The sequence below is a fragment of the Conger conger genome, chromosome 2 (genome assembly GCF_963514075.1).
Source record: "Conger conger chromosome 2, fConCon1.1, whole genome shotgun sequence".
Classification (NCBI taxonomy): domain Eukaryota; kingdom Metazoa; phylum Chordata; class Actinopteri; order Anguilliformes; family Congridae; genus Conger; species Conger conger.
Genome location: NC_083761.1, coordinates 40,642,192 through 40,669,397, shown reverse-complemented (window position 1 = coordinate 40,669,397; position 27,206 = coordinate 40,642,192). Strand labels below are relative to the sequence as shown.

The 27,206-nt window shown below is 40.4% G+C and overlaps 1 protein-coding gene across 1 annotated transcript in view; it reads left to right on the top strand.

The window, feature by feature from the left end:
* The first annotated feature begins 8,607 nt into the window (after positions 1-8,607).
* nup133 (nucleoporin 133) overlaps positions 8,608-27,206 on the top strand; it is a 52,219-nt gene continuing 33,620 nt past the window's right edge. The window contains exons 1-9 of the mRNA XM_061230867.1: positions 8,608-8,905; positions 12,402-12,517; positions 13,391-13,494; positions 13,801-13,905; positions 14,125-14,256; positions 15,407-15,577; positions 15,768-15,923; positions 18,285-18,355; positions 24,899-25,046. Coding sequence (XP_061086851.1) covers positions 8,775-8,905; positions 12,402-12,517; positions 13,391-13,494; positions 13,801-13,905; positions 14,125-14,256; positions 15,407-15,577; positions 15,768-15,923; positions 18,285-18,355; positions 24,899-25,046 — 1,134 coding nt within the window. The 5' untranslated portion in view covers positions 8,608-8,774. The remainder of the gene's footprint in view (positions 8,906-12,401; positions 12,518-13,390; positions 13,495-13,800; positions 13,906-14,124; positions 14,257-15,406; positions 15,578-15,767; positions 15,924-18,284; positions 18,356-24,898; positions 25,047-27,206) is intronic.

The following is a 27,206-nucleotide window of genomic DNA, read 5'->3' as shown; positions in this document are numbered from 1 at the left end:
AGTTTCTGCAGACTGGAATAGGGGGCGTGTCCCCAACAAGGGGCGTTCCAACACAGCAAAAGGACCGTTTCGACAGCATGTTTCCATTGGTCAATAATTAAAACTTGTGTGTAGAAAACATGTTTCTATTGGTCAATAATTCCGTGGGTCTCATACATTATCCAATGAAAAGTATCCTCCAAAGACGTGTGTATCAAAACTATTTCTGAGGAAACGCATTCACTCGGTAAATGCAGGTGAGGAGCGTGTTTTATTGTGGTATTCAAAACTATGATAAGTAAAGCTAAAGAATTAGACATTAGCTGACTAATATGCACCAGCTAACAAGCGTCGGCGGGTTACAGCGTCAGAGAAATTGAACATGCCACTTAATTACACTGAATTATTCCCGTGAATTTGGTTAATAGCAACACAATACAGTTCAACTTCGAGGCCAGCTTCCGTCCATTGAAGAACTGTGCGTCGGTGGTTACGCTTTACCACTGCCCATTTTGCACAAGTCTACCACACAGTTTGTTGTTACATTAATTGTTTCATCACAAGTAGTTTGGCTGGCGATATTGTTTATTTTTTCTGGAAGCACGATGAGTGGCACATAAGTCGCTGCGCATTTATTTCGGCCACTGTAGTTAGCCTCCCACTACAACGTGTCCAACAGTCCTTTGTGTTGGATGTCAGCTAAAGGGCACGTGGCACATTTTCACAAATGCGGTTTTATTTACACTTGGAGAGACTCCCCTATACTGGACAATGCACCGTGGCCATCGGCAGGCCTTACCCGGCTGCACGCAAAGCTCTGTGGAGCAAGAGAACTTGTCCTGACTTCACCATCTGTATGTAGGATATCTGTTCTGATCTGTTAGTCTAGGAAGATACTGCCTGCTTATTTGCCATTTGTTTGGATGTTAGAGGATAATGTCCTTTTTTATCATTTCTTTTAATTTCTTTTAATCATTGTATCTAATAAAACAATTCTAAATGGGAAGTATATGTTAGTTTATGAGAATTTTGAAGAGTTAGTTTAGAAGAATTGATTGTCCAGTCAATAGTAAATATAAATGAAACATATAAAGTGGTTAAGTGTTGTTGGACTAGAGCAGTCAATAGTAAATATAAATGAAACATATAAAGTGGTTAAGTGTTGTTGGACTAGAGTAAAAGATTATTAGGCCCAGTCAGCAGGGTGCCAAGGTTGTAAAGATGGTCGCGTAAAGTGGTACAGTGAGTGCTTAATGAGCTCGTAATGGTGCAAACTGATTTCTGATGGGCGACAAATACCGAAAATAAATGTAAAGCTCTGCTGTTTGTTTGCTAACATATTCATTTATAGCACATAATAATGTATAGGCCACATTCAGATTTAAGGGTCAAAAGTCCCCCTCAACATGAAGGAATTGTCACCTGATCAATGGCGGAGCAGCCGTAAATGCATAATGCAATGCTACCAAGCGGACCAATCACAGTTCCTAAGGTCTGTGTCGCTGTGATGCGTATTTACATTTCTGGGGAGGTGTGCATAGACTACGGCGTAGGTAAAAGCCTAATATAAATTAAGCATTAACAGTAGAATTAACAGGCATTGCTTTGGTACCAGTGAGTCATGTGACCTGGAAGCTATCTAAATATTGATATAATTAAAATATTTGCCATCAAGTCTCTGGAAAATGTAAGTGTTGTGCCCTTATCACAATGTCCCCTTGATTCTTTCCTATTGGTTTGGGGTCAATAGGTCATGTGGTCTGTTAAGTTATTGAAATATTAACATCATAATTGGAATATTTGTAAAAAATCAAACATGAACTCCCGCCGGTATCCAGGAGTTATGCCGCTATGTTCATGTCCTCCTGATCCTCAGCACGTTATTTGAGCACTCTGAGCGCTGTGGTTAGAAAGTTATTGACAATTTTATTTGACAACCACTTTTCAGACAACACTGCACTTTTCAGACGGTCCCTAAATGTGAGCAGTCTGAGCCACAAAAACAAAGAATTGTTGCGTACATATAAATATTAATACAAAATAAATAACGGCTTAATGGATACATTCAATGTTGTGCCTTGATGGTGGAAGGTCCCAGGCCATAACACACTTCTCCAGGGATGTGTTATAATTGTGATTTCGAAGTTATTGACAAAAATATTTTGTAATATTAAAAGTGTGATAAAACATCAATCAAAGTGTTGTTTCTGCGTTCTCTGAGCTCCTCTGATTACAGAAATGTTATTTCTAGCACTGTGGCCTGTTTGTTTGAAGAGCTATTGAAGTCGGAAAATCGAATATCGGACATAAAACTTACTTGCTGTCCAAGCTCTGTTGAAGAAGCACAAAGAAACGGGCAACGTTGCGGACCGTAGATGCAGTGGTCGGCCAAGGAAACTTTGTGCAGCAGATGAAAGACACATCATGCTTATTTCCCTTCGCAGTCAGAAGATGTCCAGCAGTGCCATCAGCTCAGAATTGTCAGAAACCAGTGGGACCCAGGTACACCTATTTACTGTGTGGAGAAGCCTGATCAGAAGTGGTCTTCCTGGAAGAATTGCGGCCAAAAAGCCATACCTCTGACATGGAAACAAGGCCAAGCGACTCAACTATGCACGAAAACACTGGGGTTCAGAAAAATGGCAGCAGGTTCTCTGGACTGATTAGTCAAAATGTAAAATATTTGGTTGTAGCAGAAGGCAGATTGTTCGCCGAAGGGCTGGAGAGTGGTACAAGAATGAGTGTGCAGGCAACAGTGAAGCATGGTGGAGGTTTCTTGCATGTTTGGGGCTGCATTTCTGCAAATGGATTCGGGGATTTGGTCAGAATTAATGGTCTCAATGCTGAGAAGTACAGGCAGATACTTATCCATCATGTAATCCCATCAGGGAGGCATCTGATTGGCCCCAAATTTATTCTGCAGGAGGAGAATGACCCCAAACATAAAGCCAATGTCATTAAGAACTATCTTCAGTGTGAACCCACACAGCTAGACCAATGAGGGAATAGCTGGAGGTGAAGGGACGACGAGTTTTCCCCCTGGCTGTTGTGAAGTAAATAAGAGATTTTAATGATCATCCTCCGTCCAAGAACAGAGCACAATTACGTTTAAGAATATACTGGGTTCGTTGTCACGGGTTGGATATGGATTGACCTACCTCATATCCCGCTTACGGCTGGCCTGAAACGGATCAGTAAAATTCTTATTATTCTCCTTTCGCAAACGGGGCCATGTTGTAAGCTTAGTGGTTATTATAGTTTTACTCGTTTATCTGACTCCATTTAAGATTAGAATTTAAGTTTGGTTTTGAAACATGCGCGAACCTCGGGAGTGGTTACACTCGACTCTTACCGGCGCCACCATTACTCAATATATGCTCCCGGGATTAGCATGCTCCACCAACCCTTTGTATGGGCCGAACTTGACTGCCTTTCCCAGCTTGGGAACAACCACGAAAGCACTAAGTCGCTGATCACTCAGACTTTTGGTCAATATTTCCCCAAGTATTCTGTTGTAATTTAGGCTGAAAAGGTACAAGATGAATTTTACAAGTTACAAATAAAATAATTTATTCACAGACAGGTAGGTTATTTGCTTTAGAATACCAATAGTCAATTACAGAATAGACAAATTGAAAATAAAAATATAGAGTAAATAGTCTTACCCAGCCTGCTTTGGCTACACACATATACAGAGTATGCACAGTGTGGGAAGTCGAGTGCGATCTTCCCTGATAGGCTTGTCTCCCTTGCTTTTATGCCAAATCATGCGTTTGATCCAGGCGGCAGTGCCATCAATTAGCCTGGTGGAGTTGTCAAATCTAAAAGTTAGGCCCCCTCCTTTAGGGGTTGCCAAGCAAGGGTTAATTGAGAATTAGATGATTTACCAGAGAGGACATTCCACTGTTTCCAGTTTTACCTTGAGTTCCTGAAACTATGGTTTATTCAACTCCATTTGGTATGGGATGTATCTCACCCGATTCCTTGATTTTACCGGATCGCATCCATACCAAACACATTTTCCTAATGTCTTATTATGGTGCAGTTATCATGAAACCTCCCTCCTGAGTATCCATTTTACATACAATTCATGTTATTACTACATAAGACACAACAAGGATCACATGGGCAATGTTTACAAGGTTTTACTGGGTCTATTGACCATCTCAACAACAGTTTTGAAGTTTTCATCCAGGAGAGCATTCACTGAGGTAATGACAGCAGTGCCCAAAGGAGGGCACTGTGGTACTGTCCAGAGTCTTTCCCCTTGGAAGTGACCAGGTATGGGGTCACGGGAGAGGTCACAAATGTTTTGGCGCACATTCTTTTCCCATGAGTTTTTAATGGCCCTCATGGCCTAATTGACCTTGAACCACTCATACACCCATCATATATCTACCCCTTATCTCCTTGGCATCGATGGTCTGAAACTCCCCAAAAGGTAATCCAAACAGCATTGTCCTTTGTCCCTTTTGACACATACCAGAAGCCCCAGCTCACAGGCTCCTCACAAATCGAGTCACACTTTGCCTCCCTCCTACATAAAGAAGAACAAGGAGTCCTGGAAGTGATGGTATGGTCCCCACAGAGCCCTGATCTCAACATCCTTGAGTCTGTCTGGGATTACATGTAGAGACACAAGCATTTGAGGCTGCCTAAATCCACAGAAGAACTGTGGCTAGTTCTCCAAGATATTTGGAACAACCTACCTGCCGAGTTCCTTCAAAAACTGCAAATATACCTAGAAGAACTGATGCTGACTTGAAGGCAAAGGGTGAAAGCATTTTTTTCACACCTGCCTAAAACCTATTCTAGATTCATTACACATAACGTGAAATATTTCAAGCCTTTTTTTGTTTTAATCTTGATGATTTACAGCTCAAAAATCTAGTATCTCAAAATATGAGAATATTACACAAGACCAATCAAAAAAAGGATTTATAATACAGTGTCAACCTTCTGAAAAGTATGTTCATTTATGCACTCAATACTTGGTCGGGCAATCATGGGGAAGACTGCTGACTTGACAGTTGTCTAGAATATGATCATTAACGCCCTCCACAAGGAGGGTTAGCCACCGAAGGTAATTGCCGAAAGGGCTGGTTGTTCACAGAGTGCTGTATCAAAGCATATTCATGGAAAGTTGACTGGAAGGGAAAAGTGTGGTAGGAAAAGGTACACAAGCAACAGGGATGACCGCAGCCTTGATTGTTAAGCAAAGCCGATTCAAGAACTTGTGGGAGCTTCTCAAGAAGTGGACTGAGGCTGGAGTCAGTGCATCAAGAGCCACCATGCACAGATGTGTCCAGGAAATTGGCTACAAGTGTCGCATTCCTAGTGTCAGTTGTAATGTAAATTCCGTTGCTCAGTGGTCCAAAGTCCCAGGCACAGATGTTGCTTGAAGTCCAGTGTGAAGTTTCCACAGTCAGTGATGATTTGGGGTGCTATGTCATCATCTGGTGTTGGTCCACTGTGTTTTATCAAGTCCAGAGTCAATGCAGCCATCTACCAGGAGTACTTCATGCTTTTGTCTGCAGACAAGCTTTATGGAGATGCTGATTTCCTTTTCCACCAGGACTTGGCACCTGCCCACAGTGCCAAAACTACTAGTAACTGCTTTGCTGACCATGGTATTACTGTGCTTGATTGGCCAGCCAACTCGCCTGACCTGAACCCCATAGAATCTATGGGGTATTGTCAAGAGGCAGATGAGAGACACCAGACCCAACAATACAGATGAGCTGAAGGCTGCTATCAAAGCAACCTGGGCTTCATTAAAACCTCAGCAGTGCCACTGGCTGATTGCCTCCATGCCATGCCGCATTGATGCAGTAATTTGTGTAAAAGGAGCCCCAACCAAGTATTGAGTGCATAAATGAATATACTTTTCAGAAGGTCGACATTTCTGTATTTTAAATCCTTTTTTTGATTGGTTTTATGTAATATTCAAATTTTTTGAGATACTGGATTTTTGATTTTCATGAGCTGTAAGCTGTAATCATCAAGATTAAAACAAAAAAAGACTTGAAATGTTTCACTTTATGTGTAGTGAATCTAGAATATATGAAAGTTTCACTTATTCCATGATATTCTAATTTTTTGAGATGCACCTGTATGCCTCAGCAGAAATAGAGATTCAGACCAGGCTATGTTTTCCCAGTCTTCAACTGTCCAGTTTTGGTGAGCCTGTGCCCACTGCAGCCTTAGCTTTCTGTTATTGGCTGACAGAAGTGGAACCTGACATGGTCTTCTGCCTTTGTAGCCCATCCAGCCATCTGACCCCTATCTGCATGATTTTATGCATTCCACTGCTGTCACATGATTGGCTGATTGATAATCACATGAATAATTCGGTGTACAGGTCTTCCTAATGAAGTTCTCATTGAGTGTATATAATGACAGATAAAATAAATCCATTTTCCTTTACCTTTCAGCTCTTTTCCCGTTCAAATCATGGCAATAACTGATGCAAATGCTATTGTTCTCATTTGGTTCAGACCAGTTTGGTAGGCATAACCTTCCTGGTGGTCTAGTGGTTAGGACTTGGCGCTCTCACACAGGGGCCAGTCGTCTATCGGTGAAGAGCTCTATAATGGTGATTATGGTTCAAATCTCCCCTCGGCAAACAATGATATGAATAATAGATACAATTTCCTTGTAGAATTGTCCCATAATCATGTTCTGTTTTTAGATTTGATCTCCATCTCCATTTCACTATTTCTGTCATCAGTCTACTTAAAGGTACAATAGGTAATTTCAGACTTCTAGTGGTCAAGAGAGGAATAGCAGCAACAGACATCTTCAAACCACAACACTGTTTATCCCTCCCCCTTCTCTGTATACGCGCTGATGTTGAAATGGCATTGGCTGCGGAAATTTTCAACCGATGAGCTTGAATTATTGTACAGTGATACAATGTTTTGGTACAGAGTGATGGCCCGTCAACTGTATATTTTGAAAATAGAATTTAAGGACTGTAAACACAGGCGGAGGTTGATTGCTTATCAGTTGTGCGAATACATTCCCTAAATCTCGACCCAAATGGGCCGTGTATATGGTGTAAATAAATTAATATAATTGACGTCATTACAGAGAGACAGTTTTTGTAAGGGGGATAGTATTTGTTCCAGGCAGGGGGCCAGGGTTTGCCATTCTCTGAGAAACTCCAGTGGTTACTCGAGGTATTGTAGTTTTGTAAGCCTCTGGTGTCAAAAAGCTAATTTCCCTATTGAAGTCCATTCAAAACTACAAATTTACCCTGGCCAAAATATATAATTTTTTACCATACTTTTGAACTAAAAAAATGTTTCAGACTGAAAAAATTACTCCAGTGATTGATTTCTTTTCTGAGCTATACAGAAGAAGATAAAGGATTTATATCATCCCAATTTGGTCTGCATGGTTTTATATGATTTTTGAAGAGCTTTTACTCTGAAGTTGAATATTTCACAAACATGCTACTTGCTGAAATATGCTAGGAGAGAGGTCCTCTGTCTATCTGAAGTGGAAATGTTTGGTGGAAATGCAGAATTTACTGCTACCATGATCCCAATGAGCTAAACTGAAAGTTCACTATGATTGAGCACTTTCCAGCAATAATCCTTGCAATATTCTTTGTTTTCATACTGTAAATTGTGTTCACATGGAAAGCACTGATATTAAGCATATTAAACTTCAATTGTCAGTTGAAAACACGCGCACACACACAGTCTTTACAGGTTACACAATACTTGCTTTAATTATTGCTTTTATTTAGCAATCACAGAATTATCTCACATAAAAGGGAAAAGGGTGAGCTCTCCTGTATTGGTCAAAATAATAAATATGGTGGAATCATATCAGCATAATAGCAGTTTAAGAGCAATATATGCCAGCTTCATTTATTTTTCATTTATTTGGTGATTCATCACCATGAACAATGGACACAATGGATTTTGCAGAACTATTATTAGTTATATTGACAGTGATAATGTAAAAATAACAACATAATCAAAAACAACTCTCTCTCAACCCTTTTCAGCGTATCAGCGAATGAGTCAAGCACGGCCTCATACTCGTTCCTGCACGAGTGTGCCCGTGAACTGGTGCGTGCAGTGTGACGTAAAACCATGTGGACCAAATCTGAATGAAATGAATCCTATATCTTCTTCTGTATAGCTCAGAAAATAGTTTAAAAGTATGGTCCAAAATAATATCTTCTGGCCAGTGTAAATTCGTAGTTTTGAATGGACTTCAATGGGGAAATTTGCTTCTTGGCACCAGAGGCTTACAGATCCGCAATACCTCTAGTAACCACTGGTCGTTTGCGAGCTTCTCAGAGAATGGCAAACCCTGGCCCCCTGTATTGACGCCATCGAGATATGTGATTGATGCAGCTCACTTAACTCTATTCTTATACACCAGAGGTATCCAATCTTATCTTAAGAGGGCCGGCGTGGGTGCAGGTTTTTTTTTTTTTAGCACAGCAGTAACACACCTGATTAAACTAATGAACTAATCCTGTTCTTTAATCAAGACCTTGATGAGTAGAATCAGATGTCTTAGTCCTGTGCTAAAACAACAACCTGCACACACACCGGCCCTTTCTGGCTAAGATTGGACACCCCTGTTATACACTCTTATGACGCAGCATCGATGCCTTGGGCCATCTGTGATGACGTATATATTATGCGTCTATCGTTGCGCGCGCCTTCAGAGGGCTGTTCGAAGTCTACAATCTCTCTTAGCTAAGATTATTTTAACCAGACTGCCGTTTCCATTCATCATAAATACATTGTGATTAAAAGGAGCATACAATGTTCTCCCCTCGTGCCACTGCTGGTTCGGCCCGTCGACAAACCACCAGGGCAGCTGGTAGAAAGAGCCTTGTTTCCACACCGACAGGACTCCTGTTTTCTCCAGTTCGTCGGACTTCTTTGGCAGCACGGTAAGTGAATGTCGGTGCGTGGGATTTCCCCGAATACGATATTTTGCAAATCACAAATAATCCGTTGAATTTTTAAAATGTATTTGTATTCGGAAGCCTATATAGCTAGCAAACGTTAACGTAGACTCACCGTGTCCCGAACAGAATATGGGGAAGCGACCGTTTCCACAAGAAGTTAACATCCGTTGAATGTTAGCTTTTTCCTGATGAATGTGGTTTATGATTATGGTTTCTTATTGACAGTCCTAGACGCTGAAACACTTTGGGGCAATTCCAGCGTTATGGATGTGACACATTTGGACACAAAATGACTAAGATAATCCCTCAGAAAAATACTCTTTTTACATCACGGGTGTCCAATCTTATCCAGAAAGGGCCGGTGTGTGTGCAGGTTGTTGTTGTTTTAGCACAGGTCAGACAGCTGATTCTACTCATCAATGTCTTGATTAAAGAACAGGATTAGTTCATTACCGTAAATCCTCAAATTGTGTCCGGGGTCTTTTATTTACTTAGGCTGCACAAAGCACAGGCCTTTATTTGGGGCAGGCTTGTATTCGAGGCAGGCCTTTATTTCTTATTAGGCTTCTGGTGTAGAATTTTATTCTTAGAAATAAAGTAAAAGGATACACTTAAAGTGGGCCAACACTGTTCAACACTTCCTGTAACCGTTCAGAAATCAATTAGTGTAGGCTAATCAGGAAACACCGTTTGGTAAGTCATAGTGTCAGTCTTAACAGACTTAGTTTATTGCAAATATTCTCAAACACAATAAATCACATGCAAGTCCAGAATCCATAAAATAACAACTTGCCAGACACGCCTTCATGAACAATAACAAATTAGCGTAGATAACAGCAAGTTAAGGATCTTTTTTTCCTAAAGTGCGTTTTATTGTGAGACATGCGTTTCGTTTGGAGCAGCATACCGGTAGGCTATCAAAAGATTTTCGCTTTGGTTTGGGATTTAATTTACTTTTGGACTGTTTGATTCAATTGCTAAATGTTGGGACTGATGGGCACTGAAATCTGGGGTTTTTTTGATGGTTCACTGTTAAGTTTTATGTAGTTGAAAGAGTGTCGGGATTTCCACCCGTCTGTTTATTGCGAGCCCAGGCAGCCGCTTTCATTCATTCATTGAACGTGCGCTGTGCTGTAAATACATAGAAACCTTATTGCGTAGCCAAGTAGCCTAAATTGAGTTCATTTTTAATTTTGCCTAATTTACTTTTTATTAAATTCGTAGGCTGGAATGCCTCGCGGTAGCGATTGTGTTTAAATGTATACTGCTTCAGCCTTTGGCAAGCTACTCAGAAGGGGGCGGCAAACGACTGGTAGCTTGAGAGCAACGTGTTGGAGACCCATGGTGAACGGCAATGACTTCATTTGCAACAGTATTAAACCAACCAACAATATAAAATATTAAGAAGAGCTCTTTTATTTAATTGAGTTAAATCGAAACAATGTCTTCTAGTGCTCATGGACTGATAGCCCTACTGGTAGGCAATATTACCCCGGCTTGTATTTGGGAGCTGGCCTTTATTTGCCCGAATCGACCAGTTATCCGAGGCCCGGCTTCAAATAGAATCCCGGACACAATTTGAGGATTTAGTGTAGTTTAATCAGGTGTGTTTCTGCTGGGCTAAAAAAAAAAATCTGCACCCACGCCGGCCCTTTAAGGATAAGATTGGACTCCTCTGTCTTGCATGATAAAAGATGTTAATTCATATTATCAAAGCACCCGCTTGGCTGCTGGGAAGGGCCGAAAAAATAATTGAAAAATAATAAGTCAGAAAAAATGTGACTATGGATGTGACTCAAAAAGGCAGGTATTTTGGGGAGGCTATAAACTTTCTAAAAGCTCTGAATTTTAAAGTCTAATGCAGAAGGTGTGATATCCATGTAATGTAGGAGGCTTGGCTGAACATATTATATTTTCATCTTGATTTTTATGAGGAGATACCAGCATTATGGATGTGACATGTCTGAAATGCACATTGTTTTTATTCTACTTCCCAATGAAATTGTATAATGACATATGTTGTCATCTGAAATGCTTCTGAATATCAGTTTTGATATTGAGAACCACTTGACATGCTTTTGAATGTTTTCAAGATGGCTGCCAAATAGCATTGATTTCAATGGTAATGGGACTAATAAATATATTTTTAGCATTTTCCTTTTGTTATCCTACATCTTATCAGATTTCACAATGGTCACAGTCGACTGTTTGGGTTGTAAGTTTAATTGGCAAGTAAGTTTATTTTTTCATGCTCACCTTGACATTACGGTGGAATTGCCCTTTGATTAATGTGAATTGGATCAGAGAAAATGACAAATGACAAATAACCGTCCCTGTATTCAGAACACCGTGTTAGCTCACAATGTTTCAAACTCCTATTCACGATGTTCTGAACAGCACCCGAAGCAGAACTACTAACTAGATTTTTGCACTCTGTTATGCAGGCAAATCTCTATCTTTATGTGGTTTATCATAACATTAAAACTGATACTGTTTATATAAAACGATGTGTGTACGTGTGAACAATTTTAAAGGAACACTTTTCGTCATATGAGCCTGTCTGGTTCGTAGTCTCTTGTTAGCTGCCCCATTGCCTTGTCACTGCATGCTGAACATTGTGATCTAACTTGGTGTTCAGAACTTAACTTCGACTGGTAAAGTTAATTTATTTCTAATTACCTATTGGGGAGGGAAGTGTATTGAAAGTAGATTTTTGGATTAACCCCACAGCAAAACTGCAAAAAAGCCAGGAGCCGTGGTGGCGCAACAGGCTAAGATGCAGCGCACTTGCGGTTGCAGTTCGTTGCAGTTGCGCTCCTAGTCCTACCAAAAGCCAAGTTTGGCGGGCTCTCGTAGAGCGGCACAATTGGCTCGCTGCTCCGGAGGGAGGGACTTGGCAGGGTTAGCACCCCAGGCGCCTCAGAATCACGGTCATGAGCATGAGACGAGACTGCTTTAAGAAGGCGTGTTGTCCCGGGATCGCCAGATTTGGAGAAAAAGGGAAAAATCTTAAATAAATTTAGATAAAAACCAGCCAAAGTAGTAATTTGGGCGCCATTTACAGCTGGTCGTTTCACGTGACTTGTATCTAGAGCTCCGTGAAGCTGGAGACTTCCATTTAGCTTTTCAAAATTATTCCGGAAATAAAATCATTTTTGACCAGTTTTTTTTTTTTTTAATTTTTTGGGGTAATTTTTCTTCTTTTAATACAGTTGCATAATTGTGATGTTACTGCAGATTATACACTCTTCTGTGAAACTTTGTTGCCAGCATTTGCATAGCCGATTACTCAAACTATTTGTACTTCATTATAGTTACTTAAAAATTATTATTATTATTATTATTCAAGAAGCATGAAATGACCAGGTGTAAATGGGGTCAGCAGCTGTGGTAGTAAATAAACCAGAATGATTTGCAAATTTTCAATTCATGTCAGTCGATTCAATGTTGTGGTCTGGGATTTTCTTTTACTTGCCAGGGCAACTCCCACAAGGGTGCAGAGCCAGGCTGCAACAGAGGCTGTCAACTATGATGTACAAACCTTTGGGTCCTCGCTGCCTGTCAAAATCATGGAAGCTTTGACAATGGCACACTGTAAGTATTTTTTTTACAAGCAAATGATAAACATGTTCTCCCCCAACCCCATGCACTGCCGCCAACTCTTCATTGTGTCGAGAACAATTGCTTCACGGCTGACATTTTTAAATGCAATTTGAGGCTGCTCTACAGTCTTCCGCCAGAAGGTGTATTCCTCTGGGATAATATCAAATGCTATTCGTAATGCAGGCTTCTGTCAAATTTTGTTTGGCCATATAATTAAAGATGAGGAAAGAGTATAAAGTTCAAGATCCAAAACATGTATTATCACATATAAGGTGAGGGGGTGTTTACTATTCTTATTGCCATGACAGTGATGCGATTAGGAACGAGGCACTTTGCTTAATGTTACTTTGAGCGAACAACATCAACAAAATGTGTCAATTTGTGCGATCGAGCATATCAGCGATGTATCATTTCAGAGAGCGAGAAAAGTGCACCATACAGTTAGCCTACTACAAAGAGAACTTTATTAGGTAGTTATTACACATTTTTTAGACGTTTTGGTCGTCTGCTGCTGCAGCCTATCCACTTAAGAGGTTTGTTCAGAGATGCTCTTCTGCATACCACTATTGCAATGTGTGGTTATTTTCGTTACTGTCACCTTCCTGTCAGCATTTTTGCCTGCAGAACTGCTGCTCACTGGATGTTTTTTATTCACTATTCACTATTCTCTGCAAGCATAAATAGAGCTGAACCTCTTGACCACATCTGTATACTTTTATGCTGCCACATGATTGGCTGATTAAATATTTGCATTAACAAGCTGCTGTACTGGTCTACCTCAAAGTGCTCAGTGAGAGTAAACTCAAGGAATTATTGTTATAATTGTAACTCCCACTGAGTTGTGTTTTTTCATTTTCCCTCAAGCTGATGATCAGATATCAGTGAAGGTGGTGGAGACTGGTTGGGCATGGATGGTTTGTGGTGAGAGTTTGATTGTATGGAAGATTGGCCAGACTGCTGTGGCCAAGGTATGGTATCCTATCCTTATGTTACATATCTGTGTTTGTTTTTCAATGATATCCATATAGTTGAGTGAAAGTGAAATTATAAAACTGGCCTGGGTGTAGCATATGTCAGCATTTGTTTTTCCTGTACACACCTCAGTAATTGAGATTGCATGCTCATATGAACTAGGTCTCCTTGCTTTTAATGAATTATCATTCTTTACTTAGTCTTGATGCATTAAGTAATCCCAAGTAATTATATTTGCATACTTTAATTGAAAGGCAGTTTTACTGTCTTAATTCTTATGCAATGTTTTATTTCTATTTCAGCTGTCGGTCTGTAAAGACCTCCAGTTGCCCCCCAGTGAGTTTACTTACTCGGCAGATCTGATTGCCTTAACATCTCAGAGCCCATTCGAAACCGCTTCTGTTCAGGTAGGTTCTGAACTGAGGTCTTAAAACAGCCAGCCAGTTTCTTTCACACTAGCATGAAGCAATGTCCTGCACCAAACCTGAATAGCAAGAAATGTTTGGATCCATCAGTAACATACTTTACCGTTCAACAATGGATTTCCATTGCACATTGTACCAAAGTAGGGAGCCATGCAGGGTCTGGTGTGTCGAGTGTGATGAAACAGTTTTGTTCCTCCACAGTCCATGTCGGTGATTGCGGTGTCTCCTGAGGGAACAGTTCGGTACTGGCCCAGTCTTGCCCATGAGGGGACTTACACAGAGACTGTGGCGGACCTGGGAGAAAATCTGTGCAACTTCCTCACTGCTGTGAAGGTAACTAAGCTTGTGGACTAGTTCTAAATTGTGTACCTTTACTTTGTTTCTTATCTCTTAAGTTCTAAGGTCTCGCCTTTGGTGCGCCGTTTAACCATTACCAAGTGAAGCATGTGTCCGGTCGTCCTGCGCATTACTTGCAGAACTTCCAGTGCTCTGTATGGATCTTTGTCTGGTAAAACGACTGCTTGTGTTTCAAGCACCTGAGACAACTGAGAAAAAAAGTTCGAGATTTAGGCCAAATCTTGGCTTCACAAAATAAAAAGTTTGGAATGTCATTAGGAAAGTGAGCACTGATGAGCTCAGTAATGGAAACGCTGTTTTGGAGGCAGGCGTGGATGTGTCAGTGACTACTGTCTACAGAAAACATAAAAATAACTATAGCGGCTACAGTGCAAGTTATAGTTTGCTAAATGTACATTAAAAAAACCCCACAGAGTTCAGGAAAAAAGTTTTGTGGACAGATGCACTTGCATCAGAGTGAGGGCAAGAACATAGTGTAGAGGCTTTCTGAGGGATTTTGTTTGTCATTTTGTGTCCAAATGTCACATCCATAATGCTGGAATTGCCCATATACGACAATGTACAATTCACAGCTACTTTAATTAATATGGCTTTTTTTGTTTCAAACATTGTGATGCCCTCAGAAGGTGGACTATACATCAAAAGTGCTGTAACTTCCCAAAGATGATGCCAAAATGTATTTATAAACACTCTTAAATAAAACCAGCGAATGTTCACTTTAACCACATATAATTTGATTATGCAACTACAAAGTACAAAGCTGAATTACTATCCCAAACTTTATGGAGCTCACTGTATCACTGTAAATTCACATATACGTTCACACAGGTGGAATGCAAGTATTTATTTCAAAAAATGAAGATCTCTATCGGAGGAAAATGTTATCCAAGTTTCTGTAATAAATATTTTTGAGAGCATTATGTATTGTGTGGACAATATGTTTCAATTATCTTTCTTGCTTATCATTTTGTACCCTCCACTGCAGCTTAATTAGGACAATAATTATTCAACTGAATTTTAATCTGCTCTGCTTTGGTTACCTAGCTGTTCCACCTTTCCTATCATCCCCAAGCTTTTTCATGAATGATGGACGTTCCCTTTTGACACCGCTGTATTGTTTCTTTAGGGGAACAGCTTTGTCCTCTCCTCCTACAAGAACCAGCTGATCCGTCTGGGAACGGACTGTTCCGGGAGGCTTCAGCAGAGGCCGCTGCAGCAGGGGCAGGGTGTGCTCTCTGGGATCGGCCGCCGTGTCTCCAGCCTCTTTGGCATCCTGGCCCCACCCACCGACACCACTGTAAGCGTCCTTCCAGTCAATCTGTAATAGGAAGTGGGGCTCCTGGGTTCGTTTTTATATTTTGCATATATTTCTGATGCTTCTTCCTTGGGCTTGTCAGGCCTTTCTATCAGGATTACAGTATTCTGTGTTCACTCCTTCAGTAAACCTGAAGACTTGAGGAGTTGTGCATTTGTTTTGCCCTCCTCAGCTGCATAGCATGCTGTGGGTGAGGCAGACGGGTTGCCTCTACACCCTAACCAGCTGCAGCCTGAACAAGTGGGATGTGGAGGAGGGCTCCGAGCACCACGTGTTCAGCTGGGACACAAGCAGGACCCTCAGGGACAGTATCTCCGATGCCATCTGGGTAAGGCTGGACATTAACCCCCCTGGTAAAAAGCGCATGCTGTTTGAGGAACTGGGTCTAAATTTGCGGGTTCAAATCTCAGGTGGTGTACTGCTGCACCCCGCTAAAGCTCTGTTCCTTGATGTGTTGACATGTTTTCTGATGCAAGTCTTGACTTTGCCAGTGGCAGTTGTAGGAGGACAGGGCTTTGAAGAATGCTGCTTGTCTGACATTGAGCCAATGGGATGAGCCAACAAATACTGATGGCCATTCCAAACTGGGAAAGAACACGGAGGGCATTGACAATGCAGCCCATCAGGGCTGAACGATTTGGGGGAGATAATGTAATTGTGATTTTTTTTTTTTTTTTGACTAATACTCTCTTCCCTTCTTTATTAACGGTGTATAAGAAAATCATTCTATAGTATAACCACATCATTAGATTCTGCCGACATATCAAGTGCTATTTAATATACTGTGGCTTCAGAAAGTATTCAGACCCCTTCGGTTTTTTTGCACACTTTGATGCAAATTAAATCTACAACACAATCTACACTCAATAACCCATAATGGCATGAAGTGAAAACAAGTTTTTAGAAATGTTTGCACATTTCTAAAACTAAAATCTAAAACTTAAATCTCTCATTTACGTAAGTATTCGGACCCTTTGCTGTGGTACTAAAAAATTGTAGTGAGGTGCATCCTGTTTGGATTAATTGTCCTTGAGATGAGAACTTGATTGGAGTCCTCCTGTGGCGAATTGAATTGATTGGCCAAAGATTAGGAAAACACAGTGTATATAAGATCCCACAATTCACAGTTCATGTCAGGACAAAAACCAAGTCATGCATAGATCAGTGCAAGGGTATAAAACAATTTCTAAAGTTTTGACTGTTCCCAGGAGCACAGTTGCCTCAATAATTGTGAAATGGAAGAAGTTTGTAACCACAAGGACTCTTCCAAGAGTTGGCCATCCTGCCAAATTGAGTAATTGGATGAATTTATTATCAAGTCACATTTTGTGGTCATAAGAACCTGTAATTCTATGCTATGGTAAATTAAACCTGAGTTTCACATAGGTTTGTGTGTTTTTAACTGAATTTTCCTTGCAGTAGGGACAGGGGGTCAGAAATTAGTGGATGGTTGCTTATGATTGTGTTGCTTAGGATACAGAATTAAACAATTAGGGCCTACAAATAAATAAACAAGTAAATATTTTAGGGTGTGGGACCAGCCAGTGAAATAAAATCAAGGTATGAGGAACAATGTGCACTAGTTTAGGTGCGACGTTACGTAGCCTACCCAGGCTTATTTTGTATGGTGTATGGTGTATGGAGTGTTAAGTATTGCATGTACTGATACTTTGCATGTTTTGTATAGTTAGGTTATGTTATTAGGAACATTAAAGTTGTTTCTAATAATGAATTAACATATATATATATATATAGCAACATTAAAAATTAATTTATGATGGCTACATTTATAATAAAGGCACATATTTCTAGGCAAAGAATGGTTATGGTAATAATGATGTCAAAATGTAAGAATCATAAACATGAACATAATAGTGTCTATGCACGTACTATTAAGCATAGTTTTAGCCAGCTCTCCAACCTCGTCTGTCAGTATTCCATCTATATAGGCCTAACGAGAGTCTTGCTTATACCCGAGGGTAAAAAATTATAACAATAATGTAGTTAATATCGCGTTAGTTTGCTTAGGCGTTTAGTTGGTAGCTTGCCATAAATTAAGGTACCATTTTAACATACTTGCATCAATAGAAGTTTTATCTGAATATAATATGCCTAAGCGACAGAGACGGTGTCCTAAACATTATTTATAAGGCGGAATGTGAATGTGCGTGTATAGGATACTGATTATGGTTAGTTTCTTGGCGAACTGTTAATTTGGTTAAAGTCTTTTTTTGCAAACTGAATTATCTATGCAACCCTACTGCCTATTTTTGACATTTTTTTTAAATACAGTAGTGTGCAGTGATGATTATACACTTATCACAATGAAGATGAATCAGAAACCAAGTACTATTCAGGTATTTAATGTAATATTGGTTCATGTCGATGAAAATAAGTAGTAAACAGACTCGTTAAACCATTCCATATGGTTTGAAGTTCATTCCAAGGAGATGCTTTCGATGTTACAACAGATTTATTTATCTTGGTATCCAGCAAATCCCAGATTTGCTCAATCGGATTAAGGTCTTGACTTTGAGCGGGCCAAATCATAACTGTTATGTCACCAGAAGATTATTTTTATCAAGTGTCCAACCGGCATCATGTATTATGGGTCCTGGTATTATTATTATAGTCTAAGCAGTAAGCCATTTAATGTTATTGACTGACATGCTTTATCTTTATACTCCAGGGCTCAGACAGCAACTATGAAGAAATAAAGGAGGGACTGAATATCATATACCTGGATATGCAGCTTGGACAGTGAGTAGCTCTTTTCTTTTCTTCCCTCTTCATGTTTCAAACCGTTTTTCTTTCCCAAAAGAAAATTGTGCGTCACTTATCAGCCATTATATTAACATATTACTATTACAAATATTACATTATTCTTGTTTTGAGAGTATAGATGGACGGACATCTGTTTTACCCCTGACCAAGTTTGTGAATTTTTCAATTTCATACATGTTGGCGTGTACTGTGGGCTGCAATAATTTGGGCACCCCTGGTTTAAATGTCTGTTACAATTAATCTGTACATGATTAAAAGCAAACCTACAGAGTCAAACACTAGACCTTTCTGCAAATTTTAAAGGTACAATCGGTAATTTTGGACTCCTCACGGTTAACTAGCTGGCTATATAGTAAAGATATGATAGTCTACCACAAACAATACAACTCGCTAAACATGGATGATTGAACACCGAAAGAGAAAAAAGGAATGTGTAGCTGCCCAAATTGCACTCCAGACAAGCAATCACTGAAACTGTGTATACTATTGCTTATCTAGTTAGAAAACAATACCAGTTCACTATCAGTAACAAGCAAATTAGCTATTACTAGTTAGTTTCCCGAATTTACAAGTATCCAATTGTAGTGCAACGCTTGTGCAATCGCTATTATGTTAGTATTGCCTACATATTTGGATATTTGTAAATTCGTCATGCTAACTATAGCTATTTTGCTTGTTGCTACCGATAGCGAACTGGTATTGTATTATAACTAGATAGTATTATCCAAGCAGATAGATAGATGTTTCAGCCTTCCACACAATTTGGAAAAAATGTTGTTCTGGGGTGGGTAGAGTTGGTGTGTCCTCATTTGCATTAAGTATTTTCTAACAAATAAGGTGCTGGCAGTGTTCCTTGTATTGAATTGTACAGACAAATTTATGGGCATCAACAATTTGACTACAGTCCTGGCCAAAAGTTTTGTTGCATGAGTGGACAAAAGTGACAGTTGCTAATTACCCAACTCTTAATTGGCTAATAAAGTTAGGAAACAACACAAATTAATCATAAGTGTCTAAAGTTTATTAGAAGCTAGCAAAATGACATTTCAAAATTGTTACTAAATGTTACTAAATGTTACAGCTTGATAATGATCAACAGGCCAGTTTTGGCTGGACAAAAGTCTTGTTGCAATGGCCAACTCCAATTTCTAGGCCATAGTGAATAAGGAAGAAACAAACAAGGGGCTTGATTAGTCAGCTGTAGGTAACTTTGAGCTATAAAAGCAGAAATTTGACACTAAGCCATCACGTTCATGCTCAACATTGCTTCTGTCAACATGCCCAAGATGAAACCGGAAACCAGTGCTGATCATCAAGAATCTCAAGTCCAAGTCTCCTGCTGAAGTTGCAGGAAAGTGGCGAAAAATTTATTTTTCAGATGAATTGTCAGTTGAGCTCCATCCCAAGTGCCGCCAATATTGTCAACGACCCTCTGGGGCCCGTCTGGACCCACGGTTCACCCAGAAGAGTGTCAAATTTGGAGGTGGAAAGATTATGGTTTGCGGTTACATCCAATACGGAGGTGCCAGGGAGTTCTGTAAGGTGGATGGTAACATTGACAGTACCAAATATCAACATTCTTGCCTCCTAGTACATTCCCAACTCCAAGAGGGGTCAGATTTTTCAACAGGATGGAGCTCCTTGCCATACCTCAGGTTCCGCTATGAAGTTTCTCTGGGGGAAGAAGATCAAGGTCCTTCAGGGATGGCCAGCACAGTCTCCAGGTATTAATATTATTGAGCATATCTGGGGAAGAATGAAGGAGGAAGCTTGGTGGACCAAGCTGAAGAACTTGGAGGAGCTTTGGGATGCCTTCCATGCCATCCCCGACGACTTCATCAACAAGCTCTATGACTCTCTGCCAAACCGGATGGCAACTGTTCTGCAGGCCAAAGGAACACATACAAGATATGAATTTCTTAACTTATAGTCCATGATGAAATACTAGACTGTTTTTTCATTTGGTATTTTATTTACTTTTTGAGAAAGATAAAATTTATTGATTTATAATTTGATTTGCGACAAGACTTTTGTCCAGGTAGAAACTGGCTTGTTCATCATTATCAAGCAATAAACCTTATAAGCATCTATGAAATTTTTGTTTTGCTAGTATCTAAATAAACTTTAGACACTTATTATTAATTTGTGTTGTTTCCTAACTGTATTTGCTAATTAAGATTTGCAAATTAGCAATTGTCACTTTTGTCCACTCATGCGTCAACTTTTGGCCAGGACTGTACTCAATATCAACAAAGAGCTGGTGTTCATCCTCCTGTCCACACCACCGCCCACTAATAAATATATAAAAAACTAAAAAAACACTGACCAAGCAATACACAAAAATACAATAAACAAAAATGATGAATGTTATACATACATGGACATAATTGTTGGTACCCACAATGGTCACTGAAATATCTTGAAACTGACAAAAGTAATAATAAATAAACATTTACTGAAAATTAACCAATGAGAATCAGACATTGCTTTTGAATTGTGGTTCAACAGAATCATTTTAAAAAACAAACTAACGAAACAGGCCTGGACAAAAATGATGGTACCCCTAGAAAAGATAGAAAATAATTTGACCATAGGCACATGTTAAACTAAGGTGTGTCCTCTAATTTGCATCACAGGTGTCTTCAAACTTGTAATCAGTCAGTCTGCCTATTTAAAGGGTGACAAGTAGTCATTGTTCTGTTTGGTGACATGGTGTCTACCACACTGAACATGGACCACAGAAAGCGAAGGAGAGAGTTGTCTGAGGAAATTAGAAAGAAAATTATAGACAAGCATGTTAAAGGTAAAGGCTATAAGACCATCTCCAAGCAGCTTGATGTTCCTGTGACTACAGTTGCACATATTATTCAGAAGTTTAAGGTCCACGGGACTGTAGCCAACCTCCCTGGACGTGGCCGCAAGAGGAAAATTGATGACAAATTGAAGAGACGGATAATATGAATGGTAACCAAAGAGCCCAGAACAACCTCCAAAGAAATGAAAGGTGAACTCCAAGGTCAAGGTACATCAGTGTCAGATCGCACCATCCGTCATGGTTTGAGCCAAAGTGGATTTCATGGGAGGCGACCAAGGAGGACACCACTGTTGAAAGCAAATCATAAAAAAGCGAGACTGGAATTTGCCAAAATTCATATTGACAAGCCACAAAGCTTCTGGGAGAGTGTCCTTTGGACAGATGAGACAAAACTGGAGCTTTTTGGCAAGGCACATCAACTCTATGTTCACAGACGCAAAAATGAAGCATACCAAGAAAAGAACACTGTCCCTACTGTGAAACATGGAGGAGGCTCAGTTATGTTCTGGGGCTGCTTTGCTGCATCTGGCACAGGGTGTCTTGAATCTGTGCAGGGTACAATGAAATCTCAAGACTATCAAGGCATTCTGGAGAGAAATGTGCTGCCTAGTGTCAGAAAGCTTGGTCTCAGTCGCAGGTCATGGGTCTTCCAACAGGATAATGACCCAAAACGCACAGCTAAAAACACCCAAGAATGGCTAAGAGCAAAACATTGGAATATTCTGAAGTGGCCTTCTATGAGCCCTGATCTAAATCCTATTGAACATCTGTGGAAGGAGCTGAAACATGCCGTCTGGAGAAGGCACCCTTCAAACCTGAGTCAACTGGAGCAGTTTGCTCACGAGGAGTGGACCAAAATACCTGTTGACAGGTGCAGAAGTCTCATTGACAGTTACAGAAATCGTTTGATTGCAGTGATTGCCTCAAAAGGTTGACACCCTCTACAAACACTCTGCGAACAGCCAGCCCACCTTGCTGAGTGCTGCAAAGCATATTCATGGAAAGTTGACTGGAAGGGAAAAGTGTTGTAGGAAAAGGTACACAAGCAACAGGGATGACCGCAGCCTTGAGAGGATTGTCAAGCAAAGTTGATTCAAGAACTTGTGGGAGCTTCACAAGGAATGGACTGAGGCTGGATTCAGTGCACTAAGAGCCACCATGCACAGACGTGCCAGGGAAATGGGCTACAAGTGTCGGTATTCCTAGTGTCAAGCCACTGCTGAACCAGAAACAATGTCAGAAGCGTCTTACCTGGGTTAATGATAAAAATAACTGGACCGTTGCTCAGTGGTCCAAAGACCTCTTTTCAGATTAAAGTAAATTTTGCATTTCATTTGAAAATCACGGTCCCAGAGTCTGGAGGAAGAGTGGAGAGGCTCAGAATCTATGTTGCTTGTAGTCCAGTGTGAAGTTTCCACAGTCAGTGATGATTTGGGGTGCCGTGTCATCTGCTGGTGTTGGTCCACTGTGTTTTATCAAATCCAGAGTCAACGCAGTGGTCTACCAGGAGATTTTAGAGCACTTCATGCTTTTGTCTGCAGACAAGCTTTATGGAGATGCTGATTTCCTTTTTTCCAGCAGGACTTGGCACCTGCCCACAGTGCCAAAACTACTAGTAACTGGTTTGCTGACCATGGTATTACTGTGCTTGATTGGCCAGCCAACTCGCCTGACCTCAACCCAATAGAGAATCTATGGGGTATTGTCAAGAGGCAGATGAGACACCAGATCCAACAATACAGATGAGCTGAAGGCTGCTATCAAAGCATCCTGGGCTTCCATAACACCTCAGCAGTGCCACAGGCTGATTGCCTCCATCTCTCTTTCTCGCTTCTGTCTGACACCAAAGACTGATCAGGGTTTCAACATGCGCTGGTTTCATAACGGCAAAGTTGAACGGGACGGAGCTGGCCTTTTTGTTCTTCATCAACATTGCTATGATGGTTCACAAGATCTCTTGAACGTCTTGGTTTTATGAGCAAGTATTACGTTAGTTAGGCTGTGTGTTGCAGAATGGGTCGCTGTGTACTCGTTCGAACAGTGCTGCACGCAGTAACCGACTACTTTTTCATGCACATGTCATATTCTGATATTAATCTAAATAAGACAATATTCCTAATAAGATGCAGGCCATGTAAACAGTGTTTTATGACTGAATACCCCAGATCAGGCCTTATTCTGAATATGGCATATTCTGATTAAGATGGGCCAATATGCCAATATTATTTGGATCGTTGGAGCACTATTTGGGTGTGTATACAGCTCACTCTGAATCTAATTCTGGGTTTTCATGACAGCTTCCGACGCAAATGCCCTTTGGGTGCTCAAGTGCCTTAGGACTTATTAGGACTATTATAGAACTTAAGTTTGAGAGTTTCCATCTATATTTCAATGTAGTTAATGTAAATGCCAGACAGTAAGTGTGTGTTTCAAGCAATAACGAATGTTACTCTATTTTCAATGCCTACAGTACATGCTGTAGTTAGCTTTTAAACAAAACGTCCTCATCACATCAGAAAAAGAAAACAATCAGGCTTAAGTTAGTACCATACAATAGGGTGCCATTGTAACTCGGCCAGAATGTTAGCTAGCAGTTTGCAGGGCACAAGGTAGTTTTACATTTACTCATACTGTGCACGGCTGCATGTAACTGAATATTTAAAGAACATTCCTTTCTCAGTAATGTTAACGGCTACATTTACATGCACACAATATTTCGATTATTGCTATTATTCTGAATAAGCTGTTTTCATGGCTTACTGAGAGATGAATGTTGCTGTCAGAGGGGAGAGCAAGGAGATTGAGGTTGAGTGGGTGAGTTGGGAGTGACACAGGCAGGGTGGAAGTGAGAACACTTCAAGGCTAATTTAGTGTACAATATATAGGCCCAGATTTACGTACATAAAGCTCCCAGTGCCCAGTGGACTAAAGCAATTAAAAGCATATCATTGCATTTAGTCTACTCCATATTTTTTAAATTGTACTTCTAAGAGATATTTTATAGGAGTATACTTTTTACTCTTACTCAAGTATATTAAAATAACTTTTACTTTGTTACATTCCGCTACATTTCTCATGCAGCATTTATTTTATTTTATTTAGCATTTTTGACAAGCAGGAAAGTTCCAACACGCTGCTCAAATGAAGTTAATCTTTGTCATCTGTCCACAAGACCTTTTTCTAGAACTGTGGTTCATTGTTTAAGTACTTCTTGGCAAACTTTAACCTGGCCATCCTGTTTTTGTGGCTAACCAGTGGTTTACATGTTCATTAAGTCTTTTGCGGACAGTGGTCATTGACAAATCCACACCTGACTCCTGAAGAATGTTTCTGATTGTAGGACAGGTGTTTGGAGATTTTTCTTTATTAGAGAGAATTCTTCCGTCCTCAGCTGTGGAGGTCTTCCTTGGCTTGCCAGTCCCTTTGATTAGTAAGCTCACCAGTTTCTTTCTTGGTTGATTTTGGTAAGCCTGAGGTTTGGCCGATGTCTCTAAGTCCTATAATGGCTTCTTTGACTTTCATTGGCACAACTTTGGTCCTTATGTTGATAACCATTTGTTAATTGTGTGATTCAAATCAAATTGTGGCAAATCAAGACATAATGGGTCTTTGCCCCAAAACATTATGGAGGGCACTGTAAATATGCATGAATATAAATGGATATAATATGCAAGAACTATACTGTACTGTGTGTGTCATTGAAGGGATGGGCTGGTGGTCCTGGCAGCAGCTTGGAACCCCTCTGACACCCCATGCCTGGCCTACTTCTGCTTGGTCACCCTCCTGGATAATGGCCCAAACATCTCAGATGAGGTCTCTGTGGAGGTCACCAACCACAAACCACCCTTTCAGGTAATCATGGGCTATGTGGACAGCAACTGTCAGATTAGAAGGCCCTTTTGTACCAGCCTCTTAACAGGTTTCTGCATCTTGGTTTTGTGATAGTATTTTCTCCATGGCCTGGTGTATCATATGTTAACATGCACACTAAAATGAGCATCTATCCTAAAGCCAAGTTTGGCCGGCTCACGTGGGGCAGCAATAATTGGCTCGCTGCTCCAGAGGGAGGGACTTGGCAGGGTTATTAGATCGCCGCACAATAAGCACCTCGGGCGCCTCGGAATCACAGCAACGGGCACGAGACGAGACGGCTTGAAGAAGGCGTGTCGCTCTCATTCGGGCCGCCGAGGGACGGGGTACGGGCGGTACATCTAATACGACTACCTCCAATTGAATCAGACGAGGTACAATTGGCTACCAAATTGGGAGAAAAAGGGAAAAATCTGGAAAAAAATCTCAACCTTACAATACTATGAGTTCTTACATTTTTCAGGATTGGGAATTGGGGAATTGGGAATTGAATCCATAACTTTGGCAGTGTGAGTGCCATGTGCCACCAGTTGAGCTGCATGGCTACAATATATAACTATACAGATAAAGATATGAGCATGCACGCAATGGCCTGTAAATTAGGATGGATTTTGATTGGTTGTCAGTATTTTATCGTTGATGGAGCTGAAAAGAATTGCTCTTAAAGTGATTCCAAAGATAGAATTTATTGACATGAAATAAGACTTCAAACAAGACCCACACAATGGTCATTTTTCTAAACGTATTTTCCCATTTTTCTTCAAAAGATAGGGAGTGCTTAGCCCTGTTACCCCATTTATACTAGCCACCACTGCCAAGAACGAGAACTATAAATGTTGGTTTAAAAATTGTTCTACCTCAAGTGAAGAGTCCACGCCACAACAATGGGGACTGCAGTAATTTTCTTTCATTTTTTTGTGGACAAGGTTGCTAGTGTCAAGTCTAGAATCATCCCCTTTTCCTCCCCCGTTCCTGTATGTCCTACCCAACAGTCTATTCTGAGTTGTTTTTCTCCCATCTCCCTTTAAGACCTAACTGATCTAGTGAGCTCTATGAAATCTTCCTCCAGCCCTTAAGACATCTTACCAACATCTATGCTGAAAGATGTTATTAGCTCAGTAGGTCTGTGTTTGGTCTCTATCATCAATAGCTCGCTGGAATCTGGTTGTGTCCCCTCCTATTTTAAACGGGCAGTTGTCCAGCCGCTCCTTAAAAAACCTAACTTCCCAAGAACTACAGGCCTATATCCAAGCTGCCTTTTATAAAAAAAATTTTTTTTTTAAATAGTTGCCTATCAGCTCACTGATGTTTTAAATCACCACAACATTCTTGACAAATTCCAGTCTGGTTTTCGCCAGAAACGGCTCTTCTCAGAGTTTCAAATGACATTACGATGTCCTCTGACCTCTGAGTCTGCTGCCTTATCCTGTGGTGTCCCTCGGGGTTCTGTTCTGAGTCCGATTTTGTTTGCTCTGTACATGCTTCCTTTAGGTGTCATTATTAGCAAATTCAAAGGTATTTCCTACCATTTCTATGCGGATGACATTGTTATCTTTCTTTTAAACCTGACAGGATTGATAAACTTATTGTACTGCATGACTGTTTTTCTGCTATTAAGGACTGGATGGCCAGTAACTTTCTTCAGTTAAATGCAGACAAAATTGAAGTCCTCATCATTGCTGCTGATAATATTGTTTCTAATGTTGTAAATTGTATTGGGTCTCTTAAAAATTGCGCTCGAAATTGAGAAATCTTGGTGTTGTCTTTGATGAGGCTATGCATCTTGACATGCATATTAAGTCTTTGTCCCGTATATGTTTGTCCACCTTAGAAGCATTACTAAACTCAGGTCTATTGTATCACACTGAGCTGGAAATGATTATTCATGCTTTTATTTCATCACGCCTGGACTATTGTAACTCGCTTTTTACCTGCCTCAGCAAATCATCTCTAGACCGCCTACAACTGGTCCAAAATGCTGCTGCCAGGCTGCTGACCAGGTCCTGGCGGTCATGTCATATCGCTTCAATCTTGGTCTCCTTAAACTGGCTACCTGTCAAATTCAGGATCCAATTCAAGGTTCTTGTCATAACATATAGAGCCCTCCATGGTCAGACACCTGCTTACCTTCGTGATCTCCTC